This window comes from Nicotiana attenuata, unplaced genomic scaffold (assembly GCF_001879085.1).
Source record: "Nicotiana attenuata strain UT unplaced genomic scaffold, NIATTr2, whole genome shotgun sequence".
Lineage (NCBI taxonomy): Eukaryota > Viridiplantae > Streptophyta > Magnoliopsida > Solanales > Solanaceae > Nicotiana > Nicotiana attenuata.
Window position 1 is genome coordinate 60,217 of NW_017671465.1, and position 23,879 is coordinate 84,095.

General features: G+C 36.8%; 1 protein-coding gene across 2 annotated transcripts; it reads left to right on the top strand.

The window, feature by feature from the left end:
- Window positions 1–11,626: 11,626 nt before the first annotated feature.
- LOC109208455 (probable protein phosphatase 2C 75) lies at window positions 11,627–17,617 on the top strand. 2 transcript variants are annotated; one of them, XM_019371570.1, is made up of 4 exons: window positions 11,627–12,087; window positions 13,621–14,004; window positions 14,599–14,704; window positions 17,080–17,617. In XM_019371570.1, the coding sequence occupies exons 1-4, from the start codon at window positions 11,698–11,700 to the stop codon at window positions 17,409–17,411; spliced, it is 1,212 nt and encodes a 403-aa protein (XP_019227115.1). In that variant the 5' UTR covers window positions 11,627–11,697; the 3' UTR covers window positions 17,412–17,617. The 2 variants fall into 2 exon arrangements, with proteins under 2 accessions (XP_019227115.1, XP_019227114.1); XM_019371569.1 differs by having other exon boundaries at window positions 11,628–12,099.
- The last annotated feature ends 6,262 nt before the right edge of the window (window positions 17,618–23,879 follow it).

The window sequence follows — 23,879 nt, forward strand, 5'->3', positions numbered from 1 at the left end:
TTCTATCTTTAGCCAAATGACCCCAAAATGACCCACAGGCATCCGAATTCACTTCCGATCGCGCTCCCAACTCCAGAATCACCATACGGAGCTACTCCTAGACTCGGAATCCCAAACGGACATCAATAACACTGAAATGCACTTCAACCCAAACTTATGAAATTTCCTCGAAAATGCTAACTTCCACAATAGGCGCCAAAACGCTCCCGGGTGCGCCTAAGTCCGAAATCATCATACAAACCTGCTGGAACCTTCAGATCCCGACTCCGATGTCGTTTACTCTGAAATCCAATCCTAGTCAATCCTCTCAACTTAAAGCTTCTGAAATGAGGATTTCCTCTCCAAGTCAACTCCGAACATCCCGAAATTTAATTCCGACCACGCGTACAAGTCATAATGCCTGAATTGAAGCTGCTCATGCCCTCGAACTGCTGAACGGCGCGCTAGGGCTCAAAACGACCGGTCGGGTCGCTACATGTCATCATCCTATCGATTCTATAATTTCATATCAAATTCTATGTGTTCATCAAAATCAAAAAATTACAATTAACATTAAACCTAAAATTCAAGAGAAAAAGTTTCCAAGAACCTTAAAAGAAATCCAACTTCTCTGTTCAATAATACAATTTTACCAAATTTGAAAAGAAAATCCAAACAAAATATACTATATTAAACATCAAGTTTCAGCAACAAAAGTTTCTTAACACACTCTAAAAATCTGAATCAATACAGGCTTAAATAAGGAAGAACGTTGACAAATAAACTAGAAAGTAATAATACCAAAGAGAAAATCTTCAATTTGCAAACCACAGAGGAAATGAGGGAAATACCTAAGTTCTAAGCGCACTGAAGATATGTAAGTTCCTCTCCGAAGACAAATAGACTACTTCCATCATCTATTCCATCTCTCAACTCGCAATCGTCTTCAACAGCCACGATTTGAGCTATATTGAGAGAATGTGGGCTCTGAATGGCACTCACGACAACCAATAAGAATTTCAAGCGAATGGGCTGAAGGGATTTGGGAAAATGGAGGGTTTTAAATAGCCATCACAATTCTAGGGTATTGGCAGAAAGAGAAGAACGACTTGGGTAAATGAGAGAAATAAAGAAAGGCTGGTTTTCTAATTTTACGATGAAAGAACTAGAGGCGACTCAATCGCCCCAATAAACCTTTTGTGGCAACTGTTGATTGGCCGCAACAAATAAAAAATTTATTTTAGGAGGAATTAAAAAATTAATGTAAATTAGAAGCAACTTTAATAAAGTCGCCACTAAAACTTTGCTTTCTGTAACGGCTACAGTTGTCGCTGCTAAAGCTATCACTATTTGTGGCGACATTTTTCAGTCGCCGCTAGAACCATACCAATAGTGGCAACTGAAGTGGTCGCTACAGAAGGTCGCCACAAAAAACCTAATTTCTTGTGGTGGGGTTCATTGGTTTTAATTGCAGTTTGATTTATATGTCACTCGAGTTTGCATGTGCCATGTGTGGTGAGATTTGTTATGAGTTCTTTTGCATTATTTGTAGTCTAGAACTTGCCCGAAATGTACTTCAAGGCGAACTCCTAGACTAACTTGGTTTAAAAAATGATGTTAGGCCTTTCTTGGACCGTTATTGTGCCTTATATTTTCTACCCTTGCATATTTTCCCTAGTCAACCCCTATTGAGCCTTTAAACTTTTTCTTTGGCAATCATCTTACAAGCTTTAGTTCTTTATTGACTAGCTTTTTGTACCCTACCTCCCTTAGTACTTTAAAAGTGTAAACATAGGCTAAAAGCGTAAGTTTGGGGGTGAAGGTTGGAAAAGTTGTGATGTGGAAGTTGCTTAAAAGGTGAAAGGTATTAATAAAATTAAAAATAATAATAATAAAATAAAAATAAAATAAAATAAAAAGTGGAACCTTCCTTGATTTGAAAAAAAAATAAAAAAAAACAAACGGAAGGAAGAAAAAATAATAAGAAGTTGTGAATAAAGGGAAGATTAGGTGTGGAATGAAAAGTGAAGAAATGATGGAAAATATTTTTGAAGGAAGTATGCTTTCATTGTAGCAAAGTGTAGTGCTTACGGAGGTTTGAGTCACTCTTATCCAAATTGTGCCCTACCTTAACCAAAAGCCTACATTAGAATCTTTAAGTCCTACTTAATTTTGAATCAAGTGTGTCTACATTAGTGGAGAAATACATGAAGGGCAAGCCTATGACACTACTTTTGTGTATTTGAACATCTATGTGAGAGTGAGAGTTAATTCTTACTATTTGTTATCCCATGTGTGTTTAAATTATAATTTATAAGTTGGGATTCTCTCTTAAGTGTGAGAGCACATGAAAATTTTGAGTTGTGAACTTAATCCGGTCTCCAATTGAGAGGAATGAACAAAAGAAAATTGTTTGTGATAATAAGGCAAATTTTGAAGCTCTAGTGTCATGACTTGGTTGCTACTTTGATTAATGTGGTATTTGAGCACTTGAATTGAAATGAAGTATGTAAGAAGTTGGTGATTCATATGCTTTAGATTAATTGTTGGTACCAACCAAAGTCACTAGATTGTGCTAAAGTCGAACCTTTTTGACTTGAAATGATGTTTGGTATGCCATTGAGCTTAATTGATGATTTTTTTGAAGGATGTTCTTAGTTTTTGAATTGCTTGAGGACAAGCAATTGTTTAAGTTTGGGGTTTGACAAGTTGGTATTTTACCAACTTATCTCCTCTTCATACTTAAGCTTTTTGTATAATTTTATTGAGAAACTAAGGCATTTTCTGAGTTTTATTGGCATATTTTAGGTATCAAGTAATTTAGAGAAGATACGGAAGAAAACAAGTCAAAATGGGTTAAATTGAGAAAATATACTGCTGCCAGAATATGCTCTTCGCGATCACGAAGTTTCAGATGTGATCGCAGTGGTCCAGGAAATTATGTATCGCGAACGCAGGGCCAATTCTGCGAACGCGAAGAAGAACCTGGTAAGTGGTTCTCAGGTGTTTTACGCGAATGCGTGATCCGATTTGCGATCGCTATGCTTTGCATCAGTACTCTACGCGAACACAGGCTTGGTTACGCGATCGCAATTCACAAAAACTGGGCAGAAATCTGGGTAGTTTTGGCATTTTACGTTTTTGACCCCAAAATCATTTAATACACGACCTAGCTCATTTGTAAAACATCTTTGGCATATCTTTGGACATCTTTGAGCAGTCTTTGAACCTATTTTGAGAGAAGAACACAAGTTTTGGAGCTAGGGTTCTTGCACACACACTTGGATCTTGAAGATTTGAAGCTTTTGATTGAGAATTTCTTACTCATTTAAGCTCATTTCTTCATTTTCTTGCTTTGTATTGTATATATAAGTGTGTAGTATTTATTCCAACCTTGAATCTTGTTTATGGAAATATTCATGTTTAAAGTGTGGATTAAATATCTTGTTGTGCTTATGTATTGAATGATTTTTATCTTCTATGAAGTGAGTTGTTGTGTCTTTAATTATTCTTATTCTTTAATGTTTGCAAAGGGATAAGCTAACCCTAGGACTCGCCCATTAACTTCGAATTAATTTTGGGAAAGATTATTTGGGGTTGGGAAAGATTAATTAACAAGAACTTGAGGCTTTAACCCTCATTTTATAGATTCCACCTAGGGATAGGATTGAACTACTTGTAGTCATAATCGGGTGTGCTTATTCTCCTAATTGTTTTAGGGATAATTGAATTAGGAAGCCCTTTTAGTCTTTAGAAGAAGATAATATAGAATTATCACCCGAGGCTAATTAACATAAACTCACTCATATTTGTAAAATCGTGAAATACAATGGATCATTACTTGAGTGTAATTCCCCGTGCATCCATACTTGTAGCCATTGATCATTTTACTTGATTTCTAGGTTATTTTATATTTTCTCTATTAGATATAAATATTTTCTCAAATCAATTGTAAGTGTTTGGCATTGCATAACAAGTGATAATTCTCTTACATTCATAATCGCCTACATATTGTTCTCTGTGGGATTCGACCCTGACTCATAGTTGGGTAAATTATATTGCATGTGACCGTATCCATTTACTTTTTAGTATTGGATTTGGACGTCATCAAGCCACCCCACAAAGTGTTGTTCGAATTATTGAACAAATGTGTGCTGCCAAGGCAGGAAAGGAGGCACATTGCCACATTCATGGACATGATCCTCATGAAATGTTTGGAAAGTGGGAGGCAGATTAATTGGCCTGAGTTTATAATCCAGCTTCTTGATAGGGATATAAATGGAACCAATACTCATGCGATAGCCTATGGCTTTATTCTCACGGCTGTACACTACAAGAAATCAGACTTATTGTGGCAATATTTAGCGGCGACTTGATTTATTGCAACAAAAGCTAGACTGTTTGGAGCGACTATAATTATCGCTACAGAAGGTAAGAATTTAGTGGTGACTTTTCAAAGGTCGCTCCTAATACGTTTAGCTAAACACTGAATTTTTCTTTCCCGCTAAGACCCAAAATTTTGGCTGAGAGTTTTGTAGTGACTTTTATAAAGTCACCACTGAAGGTATTTTGTGGCGACGCAGTCGCCCCTAACACTGCTAAATGTTTTCATAAGAAAAACCACTCTTATTAAATGAAAAAGAAGCACGGACTGATGTAGGTCTTCTTCTCCTTACCCGTCTCTCAATAGAAAATTTTCCCACTCAATTTCCTCTCTGCTCAAATATCTCGATTTTAACTGCTCAAAGCACAAATTGTGACCCATCTGATAGCAAAACAAAAGCCCTAATCAGAAATCTTGACTCCATCAGGTACGTGCTCCAATCTCAAGCTCAAATCCCTTTTCGGTGGTATATACAGTTAGCGAGAATGATAATTTCAATGATTTTACAGATTTCATCTATAATTTCTCTGACCCAGTTGAAAATCTATAGAAATGAAAAGAAATTCATACAGTAATAGTCCGTGGTGAGGAGTCGGGTGTTCCGGGTTTTCAGTCTGACACTGAACTTCTCTCGGCCTCCGAAAAAATTGAGTAGTAAACTATTTTTTGATTTGCGGTCTTGACAGCATCTAGTCTCTCGCTATCTCTTTCTCTAGCAAAATCGAGTTACAATTTTGTGTTATTTATAAAAGTTGGGTTCTTTTCTTGGTAGCAGAAGTACGAACTTTCATAGTTTTTGGATATTTATTTGTTTTTTATTTGTGGGTTATTGTTATTTTGTTGTTGCAGTTTGTTTTGTTAGTAGAGAAAGGCATTGGGGGTACTTGTATTGGCGGAAAGAGGACGAATTGATTGAGAGAATATATCAAATTGGTAATTTTGTTCTTGCCATGAAGGATAAATATGGTGTTGGAGGTGTCGAGGTTATGTTTTTAGAAAATAGAAATACTGAAGATTAGCCTATCTCCCAATGGACCTTTACTGTTGCTAGGTAATCCAAACTATTTGTTGGCTAATTCTTCAATTGTCTAGCTTTTGCTTAACATTGCAATGGAATGTGTTAACTTTTCCTGCTATACCCCAAAAGAATATTATAGTGCTCCATGTTTAATCGTGCAATTCCTAGTTATTTGTAAACTAAAATAGTGGGATCTAATGTGTAGTTGGAAATAGTGTTATTATCTTGCTATCCGGGAACTAGTGCACCTTGCTCATTCCTCGGATTATCAAGAGCTTTTAAATTATCCATGTCATGAGTTACAATAGCTTGGAGGATGTTTGTAGGCGTCAAGTTATATTGTGCAGCCACTCCACTTGTAATAGGCTAATAGCTACCTGTCCAGTGGATTTTTGGATCAAATTAAGTTTAGAAACCATACGTGATAGTTGCTGTCCAGTAGGAACAAAAACAGCAGCATTAGGACTTAGCTTTGTCTTGCTTTGCACACTAGGAGATGAACTCACAACCTGCTCAACCACAGCTACTGCCCCTTCCTTTGCTATACCACCTTGTCGTGTTGACGAACCAGTTTCTTGAGTGTTTATCTCCTGGGAATCATCGACATAATTTTCTTCACCTTCATCATACTCTTCTACTTGGTCAACCTATGTCTTGTGCTTAGAGCTAACTGCCTCCTATAGCTTGTTTAAATTCTGGACAGGTTCACCACTTAACTTGTCTTCACTCATCGTGTCTTCATGTTGTTCTCTTGTGTGGTCAGCCCCTCCTTTTGGTTGTTTTGTTGCCGACGAAATCATGGATAAAGTTTGTTGGTTGTTTGAGAATTGTAACATGTTGCCAGATCGATCAAACAAATCATTGGAGGGGATATCATGTTGGGATGCATTCAAACCAACCCCTACCATGTCATTGTTTTCCTTCACCTCTTGAAGAAATAGTCCTTCCATTGGATTAGGCAAAAACCCAAGAAGAACTTGCAAAGGATTCATGCTTTCCAGAATTTTAGCTCCAATTTGCAGTAAGATTAACAATAGCAGGTGCAATAAAGTTCCAGGATACTTTGCGCTCATCCTCAATAACCACAAGCTGCCCTTTCTTATTTTTTGAATCCTTCTCAATGTTGGCACTTATTAACTGATCCTCAACCATCAAAACATCATTAGCATTCGTATTACAATGTGCAGCAGATTGTGCACCTACTTCTGATGGAATTCACCAGTTCTGCCTACATTGGCAAACACCTGCCCAACCTTTTCCTCCTTCCCTTCTGTTACTACCTGCTCTTGGGGGTATTCGTCCCTCATTCCGATTTTATGTCAGTATTACTAGCACTATCACTTATGTGTTTTCTTTTTTATTTTCACTCTTTTTGATTTTGATAGAGTTGGGATCAGTTGTGTTTATTTACTTTGACAAAAGCTAAAAAGAGGTGCGTGTTATACCAACTGATAATTATAGTACCAGCTGATTTATTTGTGTTTGGCTTTTCATGCATTATTTGGGTTTTTGCTGAATTGAGCTAAGATTTTCCAGAATAAAGTTTATTGTTCAATCTTAAAATCAACTTCCAGATAGTATGGGCCCCGTCATTTATTTGTTTATTTCTCTTTTTTTTCTCAATTTTGGTGGAAAGTCTTGGCTCTGTTTCGAACCAGTTATAAAGTTCATTCTTTCTATTTGTGTTGTAGATTCTGATTAGCACTTTTTTTATGATCATATTTAGTAGTTTACAACCTTTGTTGCATAATTAAATAAGTTGATTAACTTTTGAAACTTTTATACAAGAAACTGGATTGAGTTTTCCTTAAACTCTCATGCTTGTGGTATTTGAGTTTGGTTGTCTAGATGCTCCACTTTGAAGCACTTGGGCAGTTTGATAGTTTCAAATTTCTGAGCTTAGTTCGCTTGGAAAACTTATTTGTACAATTTTGCTTTTTACTCCAATCTATTGTGGCTACCATTTTTCTATTAGAATCAAATTATGAGAATTGTCAAAGTGATCTCTTATTCTTTTCCTTAATAACAAGGATGAGGTTCTTAATCAATCACAAATGTTGCCGACAATGGAGTAGTTCGAAGGCCCTAAATCTTAGTTTATATTTTTTTGTCATATGTATAAGGATACATTGACAATGAATAATGAATTATTGTGTAGTACAAATTAATTGACATTTTGGTAATGGAAGTATCTATGAAATTCTATTTGAGAATTTTTTTGGTATTTGTTGAATACTATTAGATGCTTTTAATATTGATTGTCAAATGGTAGAAAAATACATGTATATTAATTTTATAAATTAGGGCGCCACTGAAACGATAGAATTTTGGAAAATATTATTGAAAAAACATGTATTAGTGGCGGCCAAACGTACTCACAAAAACGATTAGTAATTGTGGCAACCAAGGTTGCCACTAAACCTTAGGATATTGTGGCGACAAGAGTTACCACTGAAGATATAAGGGTTTAGTGGCGACTATAATCGCTAGTGCAAGGCGTTCTTCACCGGCGACTCACTTTAAATTTATATTGTGGAACCTTTTTTGTGACGTACATGCCAGCCTTTAGCGGCGAGTATAGTCGCCACAAATGGGTTGTTTTTGTGGCGACCACAAGTAGTCGTCACAATAAACATTCAGTAACGTAGTTACTTGCAGCACCCTTAAGGTCGCTACTAAAAAGGTTTACTGGCGATATTTTGTGCTTTTGTAGCGACAAAGGGCGCCACAAAAGGTCTGATTTCTTGTAGGGGTACTTGCACATTCAAGGTAACCATGAAGAAGTGGGAGGTTGGTACAAGAAAGGATCATTTTGGGGCAAACACTCTAACGGCTTATGACTATGAAGTTCAAACCACTCCCAAAGAACCTGGTTCATACAAACAAGGTACCAGTGATCAGCAAGGTGCGAGCTTTGGTGCAAGAAAGTGGGGCTAAGGATGCTAAAATTGATAGGCTGAAGAAGAGGTTGGTAGAGGTGGAGACTGAGAGGGATGCTCTCAGAATTGAGCTGGCAAAAGAAAAGGAGAAAAATGATGGCATTCTTCAGGATGTGCTAAAATTACTCCAAGCCAAAAACTAAACACCTGGTCCTTCCCAGCCTTAAGCCTCCTATCCTAGTTTAGATCAACCAGTGATCCAGTTCGGGTCGCTACAAAAGCCCATAAAGTTGCCGCTAATGACATATAGGAGCGACCTTAGGATTGCTGCAAGTAAACTCGTTACTGAATGTTTTTTGTGGCGACCCGAAGACACATTTGTTGCGACTAGAGTCGCTACAAATACTGAATAAATATGCGACAAAAAAGAGTTTCCCAACAACAAATGTGAGGTAGGTCGCCACTGAAGGATTACAATTAGTAGCGACAACAGCCGCCACTAAAACTTCTATAGTATTAGTGGCAACTCTCGTCGCTACAATATCTTGAAATTTAGTGGCAACCTTAATCGCCATAATACTAATTGCTTTTGTGACAAGGTTATGTATATATATATAAAGCATCCAAAATTATTCAACAACCAATAAAAACATATCTCAAAGTCAAATATTATAAATACTTTCACGAGTAAATAGTTAGTTAAATATATACTACACAGTACTTTATTGTTCATTATCATTGTACGCATATTCATACGACAAAAAAAGAAAAAAGTAGAATATTAAGTGTCTTCAATCTCCTCCTTGGTCAATGCCGCTTGTGTCACGTTTAAGAACCTTGTCCCTGTTATTAAGGAAAATTACACATGATTACTTTGACAATCTCATAATGTAAAGCTAATAGCAAAAAGGGTGATCACACTTAATTAGTTAATTTAACTATTTATATAAGCTCTTAGAAAAAGAAAATTTGATATCAAAAGGGCTATATATGAAAAGCTATCAATATCAAATACATTAACCGCTAGAAGTAGATCCAGAGGTACTGGAAACTTATACAAACTCTTAAGAGAAACTCTAGAACTGAAACAGAGACATTAAAACAATTCAATTCAGCTCACCGGAGACATTTAATTCCTATAAGCTGATTAGGAACTGAAACATTTAATTTTGTTTCATGCTATTAAAAGCACAAAGTTTGTCATCATTAAAAATGGAGAATTTGTTGGCCTGAGTAAGTTTATTTTGATGATTGACAAAGGAACGCATGCATTAACCAGGTCCATGGACAGTGTACATAGGTGACGGACAGAATTAAGCAAAAGGCTTGCACGTGAAAGAGATAAGTATATGTGGTTATATCTGATATTCCCTGCACGAAAAGGTTGCATATTTGATAAGGAGTAGGACTCCTTACTTGAAGAGAACTCTATCCAAGATAAGGGGAGAAGTTGAAGTTGAAGTTGACTAGAACTCTTCCACCAAGGAAGATTAAAGCATTAGAACTCTAGTTAATCTTTATTTACTAACTCTATATATATCGGTTGTATTCTCTTTTACAGGCGATACATACACAATGAAGTTAAGCACGAGCTGAGAGCAAAATAGCAAGGCATTTTGTGAGCAATTTCTGTGCGATTTAAGAGTGCGATCCTAAAGCTACACGAACCAGATTGAAGAACCGGCTCCATAAAGAGTTTTATGTATCTTTCTTTATTTCTTGTTAAAGTGTAGTATGCGGTTTGAGTTGTACATTTCAGCTTTCTTAGAAGCAAATTGTACTAGGTACATGAGTTGTATCATTCAAGTTAGAGTTAACTTAAAATAGTCGCAATAGTCTGTGACGTGTTGCTATAAGGGTTAGAGTTAATACTTAGATTTGCAAGAGTTTGTAAACTTTGTTGTTGGCTCAGAGTTGTAGTGGAGTGTTTGGAGAAAATCCTACTGGATAGTAGGTCGTTGTTTTTTACCTTTTGAGCCGGATGTTTTCCACGTAAAAATCTTTGTGTTCTTTACTTTCTGCATTTATTATTCCGCAATAGTAGTATAAGGAACATATAGAAGAACCAGGTCCTTCTATAATATGTGCACGCGAAAAAATTAAACACCACACAAATTACCCCTCTTATGTGGTATTGAAGTATAAAACAACAGACTTATCTGATCTCTTTCTACCTATTTAGTTTTTCCTATTGAAATCTTTTGTTTCTGCTCCCAATTTACCACCAGAAGAATTTGTCGAATAATATGTCTCATACTATTAATTTTGTGGCATATTAAACTCCTTTATGAACTGTTGGATGAGCTTCTTTCAGTTCCCAGAGTCCACGGAACCCACAACTCAAAAACTTGTCTCCTGCTTGTCTCACTATGTCTACGTAGTAGGCGCAGAACGTGAGGGTTTTCTCGCGCGCTCTTCACATTACACATAAGAAAACAGTCTTCTCTTCCCACGTGGATCGTGGAGGATATACATTATATTGTATCTCTGCCTGAGTTCCAGAATTAGAAGACTACTGAGCAAAGTACGTAATAGAAATAAAATGCAAAGCTAGTTCTAAGGAGTGCCACCTCTTGACTCAAGACTTTTTAATGTTGTCATCTGTCTGTTGCAGACCACTTGTCAGGTGATTTTCGACAAGTGTCAAGCAACTTTCGATATCGACGAGATTTGACTAGGTGGAGAAAACTAGTTGAAAAAATAAAGTGTCATCTTCGAGACGTGTCAATTCAGTAGCTCAAAGTGGTTACCTCGGGCATCTCTCTCGAGATGTTGCTGCGTACACAGCTTGTTTCCACACACACTGCACAAATAGCACCACATCCGCAGGAGTCGTTTGGTAGGGTAATATAAGAATGGTATTGAATAAGGTGTATTAGTAATATAAGGATTAGTAATGTATAGGTTAGTTTATCAAAAGTTAAAATGTATTATATAATATTTAAGAAAATTAATTGTTTACAAAAATACCCTCCATATCCTAAACTTTAAGGGATTTTTAAGATAATTTTATTTTTAGCCATGCTAATGCATGCATTAATAACCTTAGTATTATTAATATCATAATTTGTTATGTATAATATATTAGTTATACATAGAATCAAATATGTTATATAACTAATATTTCTATTGATAATACATACGTTAAAAAGTACAGCAACTAAGAAATTAATAATATCAAAATTTAATACATGCATTATTTTCTCTAATACATCCTACCAAACCACCCCTTAGTCCTTTCGGTTACTGCACTACCCAGCCAACTTTCTCAAACACGCCTCTTCGGCCCGTCACTTTTGTTTGTCACCTTATGCAAACATATATACGTACACGTATACACCCACACACATGTATCGTACGTTTCGGTCATTCGTTGTACTTAACGACTTGAAGGTACACAACTACAAGTAGCTACTAGTATTTGGCTTTTCTTATAAATGCCAATTAACGTCAGTAAAGGTTACACAACTGGAATGTTCAGCGAGGAAGATAGCGAGAAATGCCCGAAGCACCGCCGCCGTAGAATTCGAATGAGAAGGCTTCTGCAGACGAAACTACTAGCCTCTGGTGGTTATTCCCCATCAAAAGCTTTGGGCCAAGGAAAGGGAGTGCGCGTGGGAGTCGGTTTAGTGGAGATGGTGTCTTCGGCCGCGGCAAGTCAGACAGCAACAGGTGCAGGGCCGATGGTTGGGGCGATTTCTGTATCAGGAAGGCAGCGAGTAATGGAAGATGCAGTTTCTATTCGACCAAATCTTTGTTCGCCGGAGATCAATAGCCGCCGACCAGTTGATTTCTTTGCTATTTACGATGGACATGGTGGACGTCATGTAAACTCTACGGTTTTTCTCCATCTCTCTCTTTGTTTGACCATTAATTTTACATGCGTTTACCACTTCATAAAGTTAGATTCACCATTTTTAAATAACTATACTACTGCCTCCGAGTCCGTGCGTTTATATTTCGAAGGTTTTTTCTTTAATTACAATCTACTCTTTAAATATTTTGAATTATTAATTATTGTGACCTGTAATCTTTTTTATGTAGTTTTTAAATATATAAAAAAATTCAAAAAAGTTTAAATATTTTATTACCAAACTCACGGTTGATTCTCGAAATTCATAACCGCCCCATAAATTCAGACAGAGGGAGTAGTAAAAATATTATTTTTAAATTATGGAACAAATTTGAAACTATGAAGTTTGGATATTGATAAGGCCATCTCCGACCCGTGCCTCATTTTTCTTCCTCCAAAATTGAGTAAAATTACTCCAACAATTACTCCATTTTTTACCCCAAAAAAAATATTCCATTTTATATTCTTCCCCCTACAATATTATATTATTAATATCTTTTATTTAAATTTTATTTTTTATTTATATTAAAGAAATTCTATTTTTTTCTTTTTTACCTATTCATCACATATTATTTAATATAAAATTACTTTATACCATAAATTTTTAAATAATATAATTTGTAATTTTATAGATTATATATATTACCGGATAATTCAAATAAAAGTGAAATCATTGAGATATAAGATAATTAAATACATCAAATATTTTATATTCGCACCTTCCAATTTTAGCAACATCTAATATTTTATATTTTTTGAGAGGATTATATATTTTTTGTACAATTATAACTTAAAATAAATTTAACTTACAATTTTATATAAAATAATAAATGCATGAAAATTAATTTATCAAAATTATTCGCCAAAGTTAAGATGTATATTAATATTATAAAGATATTAGATAAACATAATCAGGTATATATAAAGAGATAAATTAAAAGAGTTAAATAATAAAGTAAGGATGAATTGTAGTGGAGGAGATGAATAGTCTCGCTCCAAATTTGGAGCAAGAGTATTCATCCCCATTTTGCACCCAAGAATGGGGAGCATTGGAGCGACATTTTGGCAAAAAATGACCCCATTTTGGAGAAATGGGGAGCGTCGGAGATGCTCTAAACTAGAAGTGACATATCTACTACTCCTACCTGTTATGGATGTGACTAGTGATGAAGGCAGGATTTTAGGGGATTCAAAAGTTTAAAAAGTAAATATGACGATGAAGTCGAGGGAATTTAATACTAGTTATAATATTTGAAGTAAGAGGGCTTGGATGAACCTTCCGCCCCCTAGCTAGCTCCACCGATGGTTGTGGTTGTGACCCAGTTAGACCTCTCACATATTCTTTGTTTGAATAATACTTGTATTAATAATTGCGTTAGTAACAAATTAAAAAAAGTTGAAAAAATAGGGAATAAATATCATACTTAACGAAATAGACTGAAGATTGTACTTTTTAGAGTACCTTACCATATGAAGCTTACTAGTATCATATATTATGCCAATGCAGGTAGCTTCACTATGTAGCGAGAGGATGCACATCATACTAGAAGAAGAGCTCATGCGCGTGAGAAACAACGCAGACATGAGTGGTAGCAGTAGGTCACGTGGTGAAAGACGAAGACCATCAGAAGGGCAGAGGACGGAGGAGGCATGGAAAAGAGTGCTGAGAAGCTGCTTCCTGAGAATGGATGAGATGGCTTCATGCACATGTCCCGAGTGTGGAAGTGTAGGCTACCAATGCGGATGCCCACCCGACACCTTGGGCCTGACGGGCTCCACCGCCGTGGTTGCAGTTTTGACAGACGAAACTATCATTGTCGCCAACTGTGGTGACTCACGCGCCGTCCTTAGCCACGGTGGAAGTACCATTCCTCTTTCTTATGATCATAAGGTATGTCTCACTCGCATGGCAGGACTGCAGGCACTAGACTATTTACCAATTTATTAAGTATTTGTTTCCTTAACATTATATTAATGCAAATTACATTGAATTCTTAAAAGCATACGTGTTGGTCCTCGTAAGTACTCATAAATCAAGCTAATGCATAGTCAATATAAAATATTAATGCAGTTCATTTGTACTGCATATGTTCAATTACACGTATAACATGCCTTGTTTTAAAATATAAAATGAAACGTATAACATGCCTTGTTCCTTTGAAGTACCCTTAATTAAATATACACACTTTTTGGTCCTTTTATTCACAAAGCACAATAAATAGTTAATGGTGCACCTAAGAAGAGCATGTACTACGAGATCTGTAAGTGTGATTCTGGCGTATTATTGAGTTGATGGTTGAGCATGTGTTGCTTCATGCATGATTTACTGTCTGCATGCCTTCTCTCCCTTGGAAGTTCCAAGCTGAAGTATTGGAGTCTCCATTTATTTTTAACTCCGTGGAGAACATCTGACGGTACCATGTAGTAGTTCACTACTCGAAGAAAATGATTTGTCCTCATTAAAAGTAACTTGACTCTAATGCAGCCAGACAGACAAGAAGAACGTGCCAGAATAGAGGCGTGTGGAGGCCAAGTTGTTTTTACAGATGGAGCACGAGTTGAAGGAATTCTCGCCCTGTCTAGGGCAATAGGTACTTTATTTTTCCTTTTGCAAAACATGTTTCTCTATGCAATACATAATTGCAGTTGTATATGGAAATATTACTTGTGTGCTTAATCTTGTCTTGCCAGATTACTGCTTCGGTCGAAAAAACTAGCATAGAAACTATTGCTTATTCGTTTTTTCTTTCTTAGCAGCATGCTTTAGTTTCAAGAGTTAAGAATCCAGATTGCCTTTAGCATCATAGATACTATTCCTTCTTCAAGCAACAATATTTACTCCTGTAAGGGACAACTGCAACCTTTTGTTGTGGAGCAGTTTAGCTATGAGAAAAGCCTTAGCTGATTTTTAACCTCAATTAAATTAAGGGCACACATCTTGTGTCATGCATGAAGAAAAGATTAGAGATAAAGAAGATTGATTATCATTTAATGGTAGCACTCAGTGGGGCAAAGATATTATCATGGCAGATACAAGTGGCAAACTCATCCTACTTAATTGGGAAGAAGTGGATTAGTTGTAGAGAGAATAGGATTAAACGACAGCAACTGTGCATCAGTCCCAAATAAGTTTGGGTTTGGGTCTCACTGGCCATAATTCTACATTTAAGTTCATCTCAAGTCAACATAGAGAGAAGAGGGTGTAGAGATTAAATGAATTTGGTGGTGTAACCATCATACACCTGAGGATTTGTATCTTTTCTAAGGTATGCAAAAGAGATCACTTAGAGATGTGCATGAGTGTGACAGAATAATATTGTATACGTCGGTTCATTTAATGCAGCAAAGACGTCAAAAGTAGAAAAAAACTTAGGTAAGTGTTTGGTTTGGAGTTGTTATTTATGCATCAAAGTTGATGAGCAGCTTCCTGGTAAGGTTAGACAAGGTCAAACTGGGAGCTATTTAATGATGATTCAGGAAGAGGAATATGTTTCCATAAATGGATTTTGTTTGGCTCAAAAGTTAGCAATATACTTTGTAAGCTAGAAAACAATCAAAAGTAAGAAAGGGGTAAATTGTAATCAGATATAATATACCTAGAGATGCAAAGATGATATTATTGTTGTAGATCTGGTATTGCAAAGTGATAATATGAACTTATCAAGATATGTTCGTTTGAGGTAGAGATAGAGAGAGAAAGACAGAAAATGAGAGAGTTGTATTAGATCAGAATCCCTCTTTTACAATGTGAAGGTCTCCTTTATATAATAAGAGACCTACCTCGAAAGAATCAAAAAGTTACAAAGACAGGTAACGTCTCCCTAGTGAAGACACTGAGTCCTAAACGATGTCGCTTTTGTCCCCGCGTCCGAGTCGTACCCGCTACGTTAGTCGGCGTACACTCACTGGGCGTACCCTCTGGCGTAGGGATGCTGACGATCAAATTTGACCCCATACAGATTTATAGCACTTTCCTTGATACTTGTCAAAGCTTTATCTGTGACAGAACAGTTTAACTAGAGGAGTGTGGTACCGCTACCAACATAAGTCTGTAGTCTACTTTCCTTGATCAACCATGTTTGGATGCTGTGATATGTAAACTGTACCAATAATACCAGGGGAAGTGGTAAATGAAACAAAAGTCGTCTTCAACGACTAAAAGACCAGCTTCGGTGCAAATTGTATTGTTATTGATGTTTCATTTGCTTAAAACAGTTCTTATTTCCTGCTATGCTCATTGACTTAATTTCCTGCAAAGAAGTATGCTCACTATTAGTAACCATAATTTTATGCAAACGAAAATTCTTAATTTTTCAGAAGCCACTTAAGTGTTGGATAATCTGGTGCATGCAATTTTTTTTTTCAAACTCTAAATATATCAATGATGCATCCTTTCTCTTTTTCTTTGCTATCATTTGTTAATTGTTCACAACAGAACAGAATTTGCATAAAACCTGATACAGAGGTGTAGTTTTCTCCCATGCGAGAGTAGTTACAGGAATTTGCATAAAACCTGCATCTAGTAGTGGATATTATAATTGGGAAGTTTTAGATTTAAAAGGGAAATACATAGCTCCTTAAAAGAAAAAGGAAAAGCCAGAGATGGTATTGCACAAACTATTATTTCCTTTTATTAACTTTTAGCTTAGTCTGTCAGAGGCGCAATTAGGGGATGCAACGGGGTTCATCATTCGAATACTGCATATACAAGGTCAAAACTATTTTCTTAATGTCGAACCCCCTCGGCTTCATCATATTTTCACTTTTTATATTTTAAGTTCTCTTTGTAAAAATTCTGGCTCCACCATTGTCCCAGACATACAAGTTGCTGAATGCAGAATCACCAGATTTACATGAGAAGCTGCTTTTCCATTGCTTCTTTAAAGAAATGCTTGACGTTGTTTCTTTACTGTGCTTGGTACATAGATCTCTATAGTGTTAAATATTTATTTGTTATTGCAAACAGGAGACAATTATCTAAAACCATATGTCACATCCGAGCCTGAGATAACCTTCAGAAAAAGGGAAGCAGAGGATGAGTGCCTGATCCTTGCCAGCGACGGCTTGTGGGATGTTTTATCAAGTGAAGTGGCGTGTGCGGTGGCCAGAGAGTGTCTTCGAGAAGAAGACCATAGTTTCTGTCCTTGGGTAGAAGGTGTTGGCGAAGGAGCAATGTTTTCTTCACGAAGTGCATCAGCAGCAGCACTACTGACTCGGCTTGCTCTGGGACGGAATAGCCGTGATAACATTAGCGTGATAGTGGTTGATTTAAAAAGATCAAATCATACCGGTCTATAGTTTCTGGAGTAAGGTAATTACTTCTTGACATGAATATGAATGGTCTCGGATATATAGCTAGTGTAACCAACATATGAGACTTTTTTTTGTTTATGTATGTCTTTTACTGCCATTAGAAGTTGATCCGCTAGATGATGATGTGATAGTCAGTCAATGTATAGTTCAGGTTATAATCATGTGATGTGGTAGGCCAATTTACTAAATTATCAACATGTTCTCTGAGCATGATAAAATTAACAGAATTCTAAAACCATTTTTGATTGACGACGTTTCTCCCATGAAAAAAGCTATTTAAAATAACTATTATTAGACAACCAATGCAAGTAAACAAAGTTAATATAAGTGGTCTGAATTTTGAACTAGTATTACAAATTTAGACTAGTGGTATGAACTTTGAACTATTAAACAACAATTAATCTCTAATCCACTGTTTTGATTCTTGATTGGTGGTTAAACTTTCCATTTGAAGGATTCATTTTGATCGTCATATATATATATATAGGATTTTGCTAACATACTATATAGTTGTAGTAGGTTAAGGTATACACTATGTAGTAGGTTAACGTATATTAATTTGATTTCTCCAAAAGACCCATATTAATCAAATTAAATGTAAATTTTCCCCTCTATTTTTTGTCTCCGACCATTGTTCTTCTCAAATTAATGTTAAAAGGAGTTTTCTTTTTCCGGTATCTTTTCTCTTTGCACTTGACAAATACTGTAATAATGGTTAACATCTCTTCATCCGATGACAAGAATCATGATGTAAACTCTTTCAGAATTTTTTTCTTTTCGATTTGTCTATACCTAACAATTAGGTTAACTGATTTTATTCAATAGAGCCCACTATATTATTGTTCTCATTTACTTTTAGATTCAACTTTAGTTTCTTTTCAATCACTGAACAACGAGACTGTTAAAAAAAGTTTAGGTTTTTAATTTTTAGACTTCATCTCTGCATATTGATCATTGACTTTATCCGTGCGATTTGTTCTTCGATTAGGATAGAATGTGAAGAGGAGAGAATGTGAAGGGATTATGACACGGGAAAGAATTATGAAAAGTGGGTTTACTCGTGGGAAATGCAAGATGAAATGTGGAGTTTAGTAAAAGGACAAAGCAATCCTTAAATTTAATTTGGTCGCCCTCAAATAATAAAGATATTTTGGAGAAATCAAATATGTATACAATGCTAACCTGCTACAATTATGTAGTATGTTACCAAAACCCATATATATATATATATATATATCTTAGATTTGAAGTAGAAATAATAATGAGCCTGCATGCAGTTTTATAGGCTGCTCTATCAAAGTAATAGTACCATTTTGTACGGGTGTACATAGGTCGGGTTGGTTCGGATTTTACAATTATCAAACCAAACCATTTGTGTCGGGTTATTAAATCTAAAGATCAAACCAAACCAATAAAACTCGGGTTTTCACTCTCGATTATTCTCGGGTTTTCGGGTTATTAGGGTTTTTTTCCTGTAAAATCTTCGTAGAACAAATATATAAATTGTGCTCAAAATATTTCTTTAATCCTAGTAAGATACAACTATATAAAGTATTTTTCAAGAAAATAATACAAACTATGAGATGTGTCATGGCATTATCCTAAAATATTCAACAATAAAGACAATAAAATTATGTAATATAAATATTGCTAATTAAAAAGCCATAATAAAAATAAACATAATCTAAAAGTACTAAGTCATGATAAAATAAGTAGACTAATAANCATGAATAAAATAAGTAGACTAATAAGGGAGTATTAATTACATGACTAAACGCTAAAGAAAAAATCAAAATAAGTTATGCATTTTCATCTAAATTATTGCAAAACAAAAAATAGATATTCAATACATTCTCGTTCGTAGTATTGAATTGAATGTCTTTTGTTAGCATTAGTATTGATTTGATTTTGGTTTAGAATTTTGTTAGCATTATTTAGTTTACTAATGTTAGTGGCTATAAAACTTATTGGAACATTCAAAAGTTCCATGTCCAACATTGAAATAATACCTTGAAAGATAAAATTATGAAATTTTTTAAGAAATATTTATAAATTACATCACAATAAGTATATTTATATATTAAATATATCTAAAATTTCTATATATGTAACGTCGGGTTGGTTTGGTTTCGGTTTGTCTTTCTTTAGTTAAAACTAAACCAAACCAATTAGGGTTGGGTTTTTTTTTCCAACACCAAATCAAATCAAATCAAATCATAATCGGATTTTTTTTCTCGGTTTGACTCGGATTATCAGGTTGGTGCGGTTTGTCGGTTTCCTTTGTACACCCCTACCATTTTGATTGAATTCTCTTTTTTCTTCACCGCAACATCCTTTCTAGTAAATGCTTGGATTCAAATCTGATCAATCAATTGAGAAGATTTTACCATCGGAGGTTTGTCTATTTTTTCCCAGGTAAATTTATCATAAGGAAGAATGGTCCATTTCACAAAATTTTCATCTGAAGGTCCTGAACCGTGCGTACTCGATCGCAGAAGCAATTATCCAGTGAGGCAGCGTAATAATTGCACATTTAACCTATACCCATTATTTTAAAAAGTTTTAACTTGTACCCACTTTTTAAATAACTTCAGCCACATTTCTCCTCCTCCTTCTCCTCCTCCTCCTTCTTCTTCTTCTTCTTCTTCTTCTTCTTCTTCGTTCTGCTGTTGTTGGTGCTGCTATGAAACTTCAGTTCATGGGATGATTGCCATAAGTATATTTATCAGATTATTTAAAAATAAATTATAAATAATTACGTAAGTTAGTAGACAATAATTTGTGAATATTTTCACGTATGGGAAGTTTAATGTCACACTTAGTGATTCTTTTCATGATAATTCTGTTCTTTTCACGTTTATTGTTTCCAAAATTTATGATTTAGATACTGTTGGCAATCTAATTATTTTATAGTAGTAATACATTTTGAAAGAATAAGGTGATTATTTATCTAGCATGTTAGAAAGCTTTTTCAAAAACTTCAGCTTATATAGTGCTAAAGTTTTTACAAATGAACTAAATAACTTCAGCATCTTCTGCTACAGGACAAAAAAAACTTCAGCTTATTTAGTGCTGTAGTTTTTACAAATGAACTAAATAACTTCAGCATCTTTTGCTGAAGTTTTTGAAAAAGCTTTATGACAAAACTAATGAATCCAGGACAAAAAAACTTCAGTTTAATTTAGTGCTAAAGTTTTTACAAATGAACTAAATAACTTCAGCATCTTCTGCTGAAGTTTTTGAAAAAGCTTAATGACAAAACTAATAAATCCAGGACAAAAAAATTTCAGCTTATTTATGTTGAAGTTTTTACAAATGAACTAAATAACTTCAGCATCACAAAACTTCAGCTACTAGAATGCTTAAGTTCAACAATTACAAATAAAAACATCAGTAAATAGAGAATAAAACTTTAGCACTAGAATGCTTAAGTTCAAAAATTACAAATAAAAACTTCAGTACACTTGGTTCAGCAAATTTTGCTACTTCAGGCCCGTCTACTAGAGTGCTGAAGTTTGCGTGATTGCCTTTGCTACTTTAGGCCCGTATGATGAAGTTACGCGAAAATGTGGGTGCGCTTGCAATTTTTTTTGCAAAGCGGGTATAAGTTAAAACGTGATCGAAAAAGCGGGTATAGATGCAAATGCCCCTGAGGCAGCTTCCACCGTTTGATGATTTAGTTATGTTATGTTCTCTCTAGCGGCTGAGATGGTCATACATTTCAATATTGTAATGTAACAAATAAAAGTGTTGATTTAGCAAAGACCTCCAAAACCATTCCTCAAAAAGAGAAGGCTACCTCTTCTTCTTCTTGGCCGTCCGGCGACAAAGCGCCGGCTCTTCACGAGATCGTCCCCGGCCCCTGTGTCACAAAGAACGACTTCAAAGTCGAGAATCCCCTTGCGATTCCTGGCCGGTGCGAGCATGTATCGAGATATGTATGCTTGATAATGGAGAAACACCTCGAGGCCATGAAGAAAGACTGTGGCTGGGGGGACGAGGTCGTGGTACAGATCCCCGCCCTCGATGAGAGTATCACTACTCATGTGGAGGTGTTCCTGAGTGTCTATACTTACCCCTTCACATTGGGTCCCATCGACCCAGTCGTCATCGACTTCTGCACAAGGTGCCAAGTCACCCTCGGCCAGATCTAGCAAGGCCGAGGGGCTAGAGTTCACCCTTAACTATCTTATCCGATTGTATCGACCTCAGCTTTTCCAAGGGTTGATCAAGCTCCAACGTCGGTCGACCAAGGCTTCTTTGCTAGCGACGACGAGGACAAAGATCGGGGTTGGATGAGCTGGTTCATTTGAGTGAGGACCTGCGATATCATTCCAGAAGAGAAAATGTTGTTCCTGGAGAAGTGGAACCCCAATTGTAAGTGAAGTTTTGGTAGCCGTTTCATATTCTATTTTTGCATTGCGTGACGCCTTTATCTTTTTTGCAGTTGTCACTTGGATGCCCCATGCGATCACCGACCTCGAAGACTGGGTCCAGAAACTAGCCACGACCTCCTTGTACAACGAACGTCGTTGCATGACTTGGCGAAGGGAAGATGGGAAGCCAAACATCATAGTAAGTCCGTCCTGTAAGATTTTAATATTTTCCTCTTTATCGGAGATGTTTCCTTACTCATATCCAATTCTCCTTCGTGCAGGCATCATAGACGTCTCTGAAATGAGGCCAGCCCCGCCTGGGGAAGAAACCGAGTCCCGATTCTGAAATCGGGGAAAGATAATAATATGAGGAAAAGGGTCTTGAGGCCCGAAGACCCCCAAGACAAAAGGGCTCTATCTCGAAGACATAGGAGGAAACTCATTCCTGTGGATATAGACTCAGTCCACCAGCTGAATGATGAAGAAGAAGACGAGGGGGAAGACTCGCCGCTGGTGGTTCCAACCAAGAAACCGGTTGAAGTTGCCAAGCCCTTCGTGCCAAAAATTCTGCCTCGTGATGAAGAGGCTCTGAAGAAAGATACGGGCAAGGCCCCTGAATCGCCCGAGGTCGAGATTGTTCCTCGGCCATCAACAAGCACACCGAAGAGGGCGAGTTTTGAAATCCTAGTACTGAACAGAACGCCCCTAGTGATTTGCTCGGGGCCATGATAATGGGTCACTCTTCCTCTCTACTGACTTATTCCGAAGAAGCCATAAGGGAGGCTTGGGCTATGCAGACACCTGACTTGGGTGGAGTCCCCAGTGAAGAGGATCCCTTCAGGGACTGCTTTACCAAGGTTGATGATGCCGTCGATCTCAACGACGCATCTACCCTCTTCGAAGAGGCTCAACGTCTTTTCTCCCAAGTAGCATTAATCCTTGTCGTTGCAATTTTCTTTTTCTTCTTCTCCCTTTACCCTAACTGATATCCCTTTTTCTGTGTAGGATTTCACCAAGTTTAGGGCCGATATGAGCCAATGCGAGGTCGAGCTCCAGAAGATCTCGGATGAAAGGAACGCTTTGAAGCTCATTTGCAGTCAAAAGGAGGAGGAGCTAAAGGAAATCCAGACAGATTTGGACAAGGCTCATAAGGATGAGGCCGAGCTAGACAAGCAGGTAACTATTATTTTAAAAGAGTTAGGTCTAATCGACCCAACTGTGGAGGCTAATACTTCAATGTCTCAGCTGCAGCAAAAGCTGGATAGGATCGAGCTGCTTCGCAGGGAGGTCGATCAAGTCAAGGCCGATTGTAATCGGTGGAAAGAGAATATGGACCATCTTGCTGCAACGAAGGAGGCTGCTTTAGCCAAACTGGCATCGGCTGAGGCTCAACTCCGGGGTGGTAAAGAGAAAAGTTCGGCCCAGGCCAAAAGGATTGAAGAGCTCGAGGTCAAGCTTGCTAAGGCCAGGGTGAGGTCGATAAGACGAAGGTCACGGCTGACAAAACCATTGCCGTATACTAAAGGGATGCTGAGGCTGCACAAACGCAGCTAAGGGTAGCCTCCGATCGAGAGTGACGGAGTAATTAATGATTTGTCCAGGTGCTAATCCCGGAGGGAGACCCTCAAGGAAATCCACGCTCGAGGTTACGACCTCACTGAAGAGATAGTTCGGTCAAAGGCGCTCGAAGTTGATGCCAGATTTCTCGTCTCCTCCTCCGATGATGATGATGAAGAAGGCAGTCAAGGCGGGTCTGATAATGATGAGGGGCTCGAAGAGGAAGATGCTCCCGAGGAGAAACCGGCCAGGGGCATAGTTAGGATTTTTCTTTTTGTAAGACCTCTTGTCGGTCTCTTGTACATATCTTTTTTCAAATATAAAAGAAAAATTTTCTTGAATGCCTTCTCAGTGAACATGTTTCTTGCCTTGCAAAATAGTTTCGTGCTTTGAACGGTGTGTTCGAGACTTTGTCTCGGATGGCTTCCTTGAAGTTGTCGTGGTCGAGTTAGAATATGGTTCGAACTTTGGGGCATAGACCCTTAAGGGCATGTGCCGGATAACGGTGAGTCCCCGAGCC

Bases quoted from the DNA above. Each gene is read 5' to 3' on its own strand.
- LOC109208455 (XM_019371569.1), top strand. From the start codon at position 11,698: ATGCCAATTAACGTCAGTAAAGGTTACACAACTGGAATGTTCAGCGAG. The intron at 12,100-13,620 runs GTTTTTCTCCAT...ATGCCAATGCAG, and splicing joins GACGTCATGTAAACTCTACG to GTAGCTTCACTATGTAGCGA. The intron at 14,705-17,079 runs GTACTTTATTTT...TATTGCAAACAG, and splicing joins CGCCCTGTCTAGGGCAATAG to GAGACAATTATCTAAAACCA.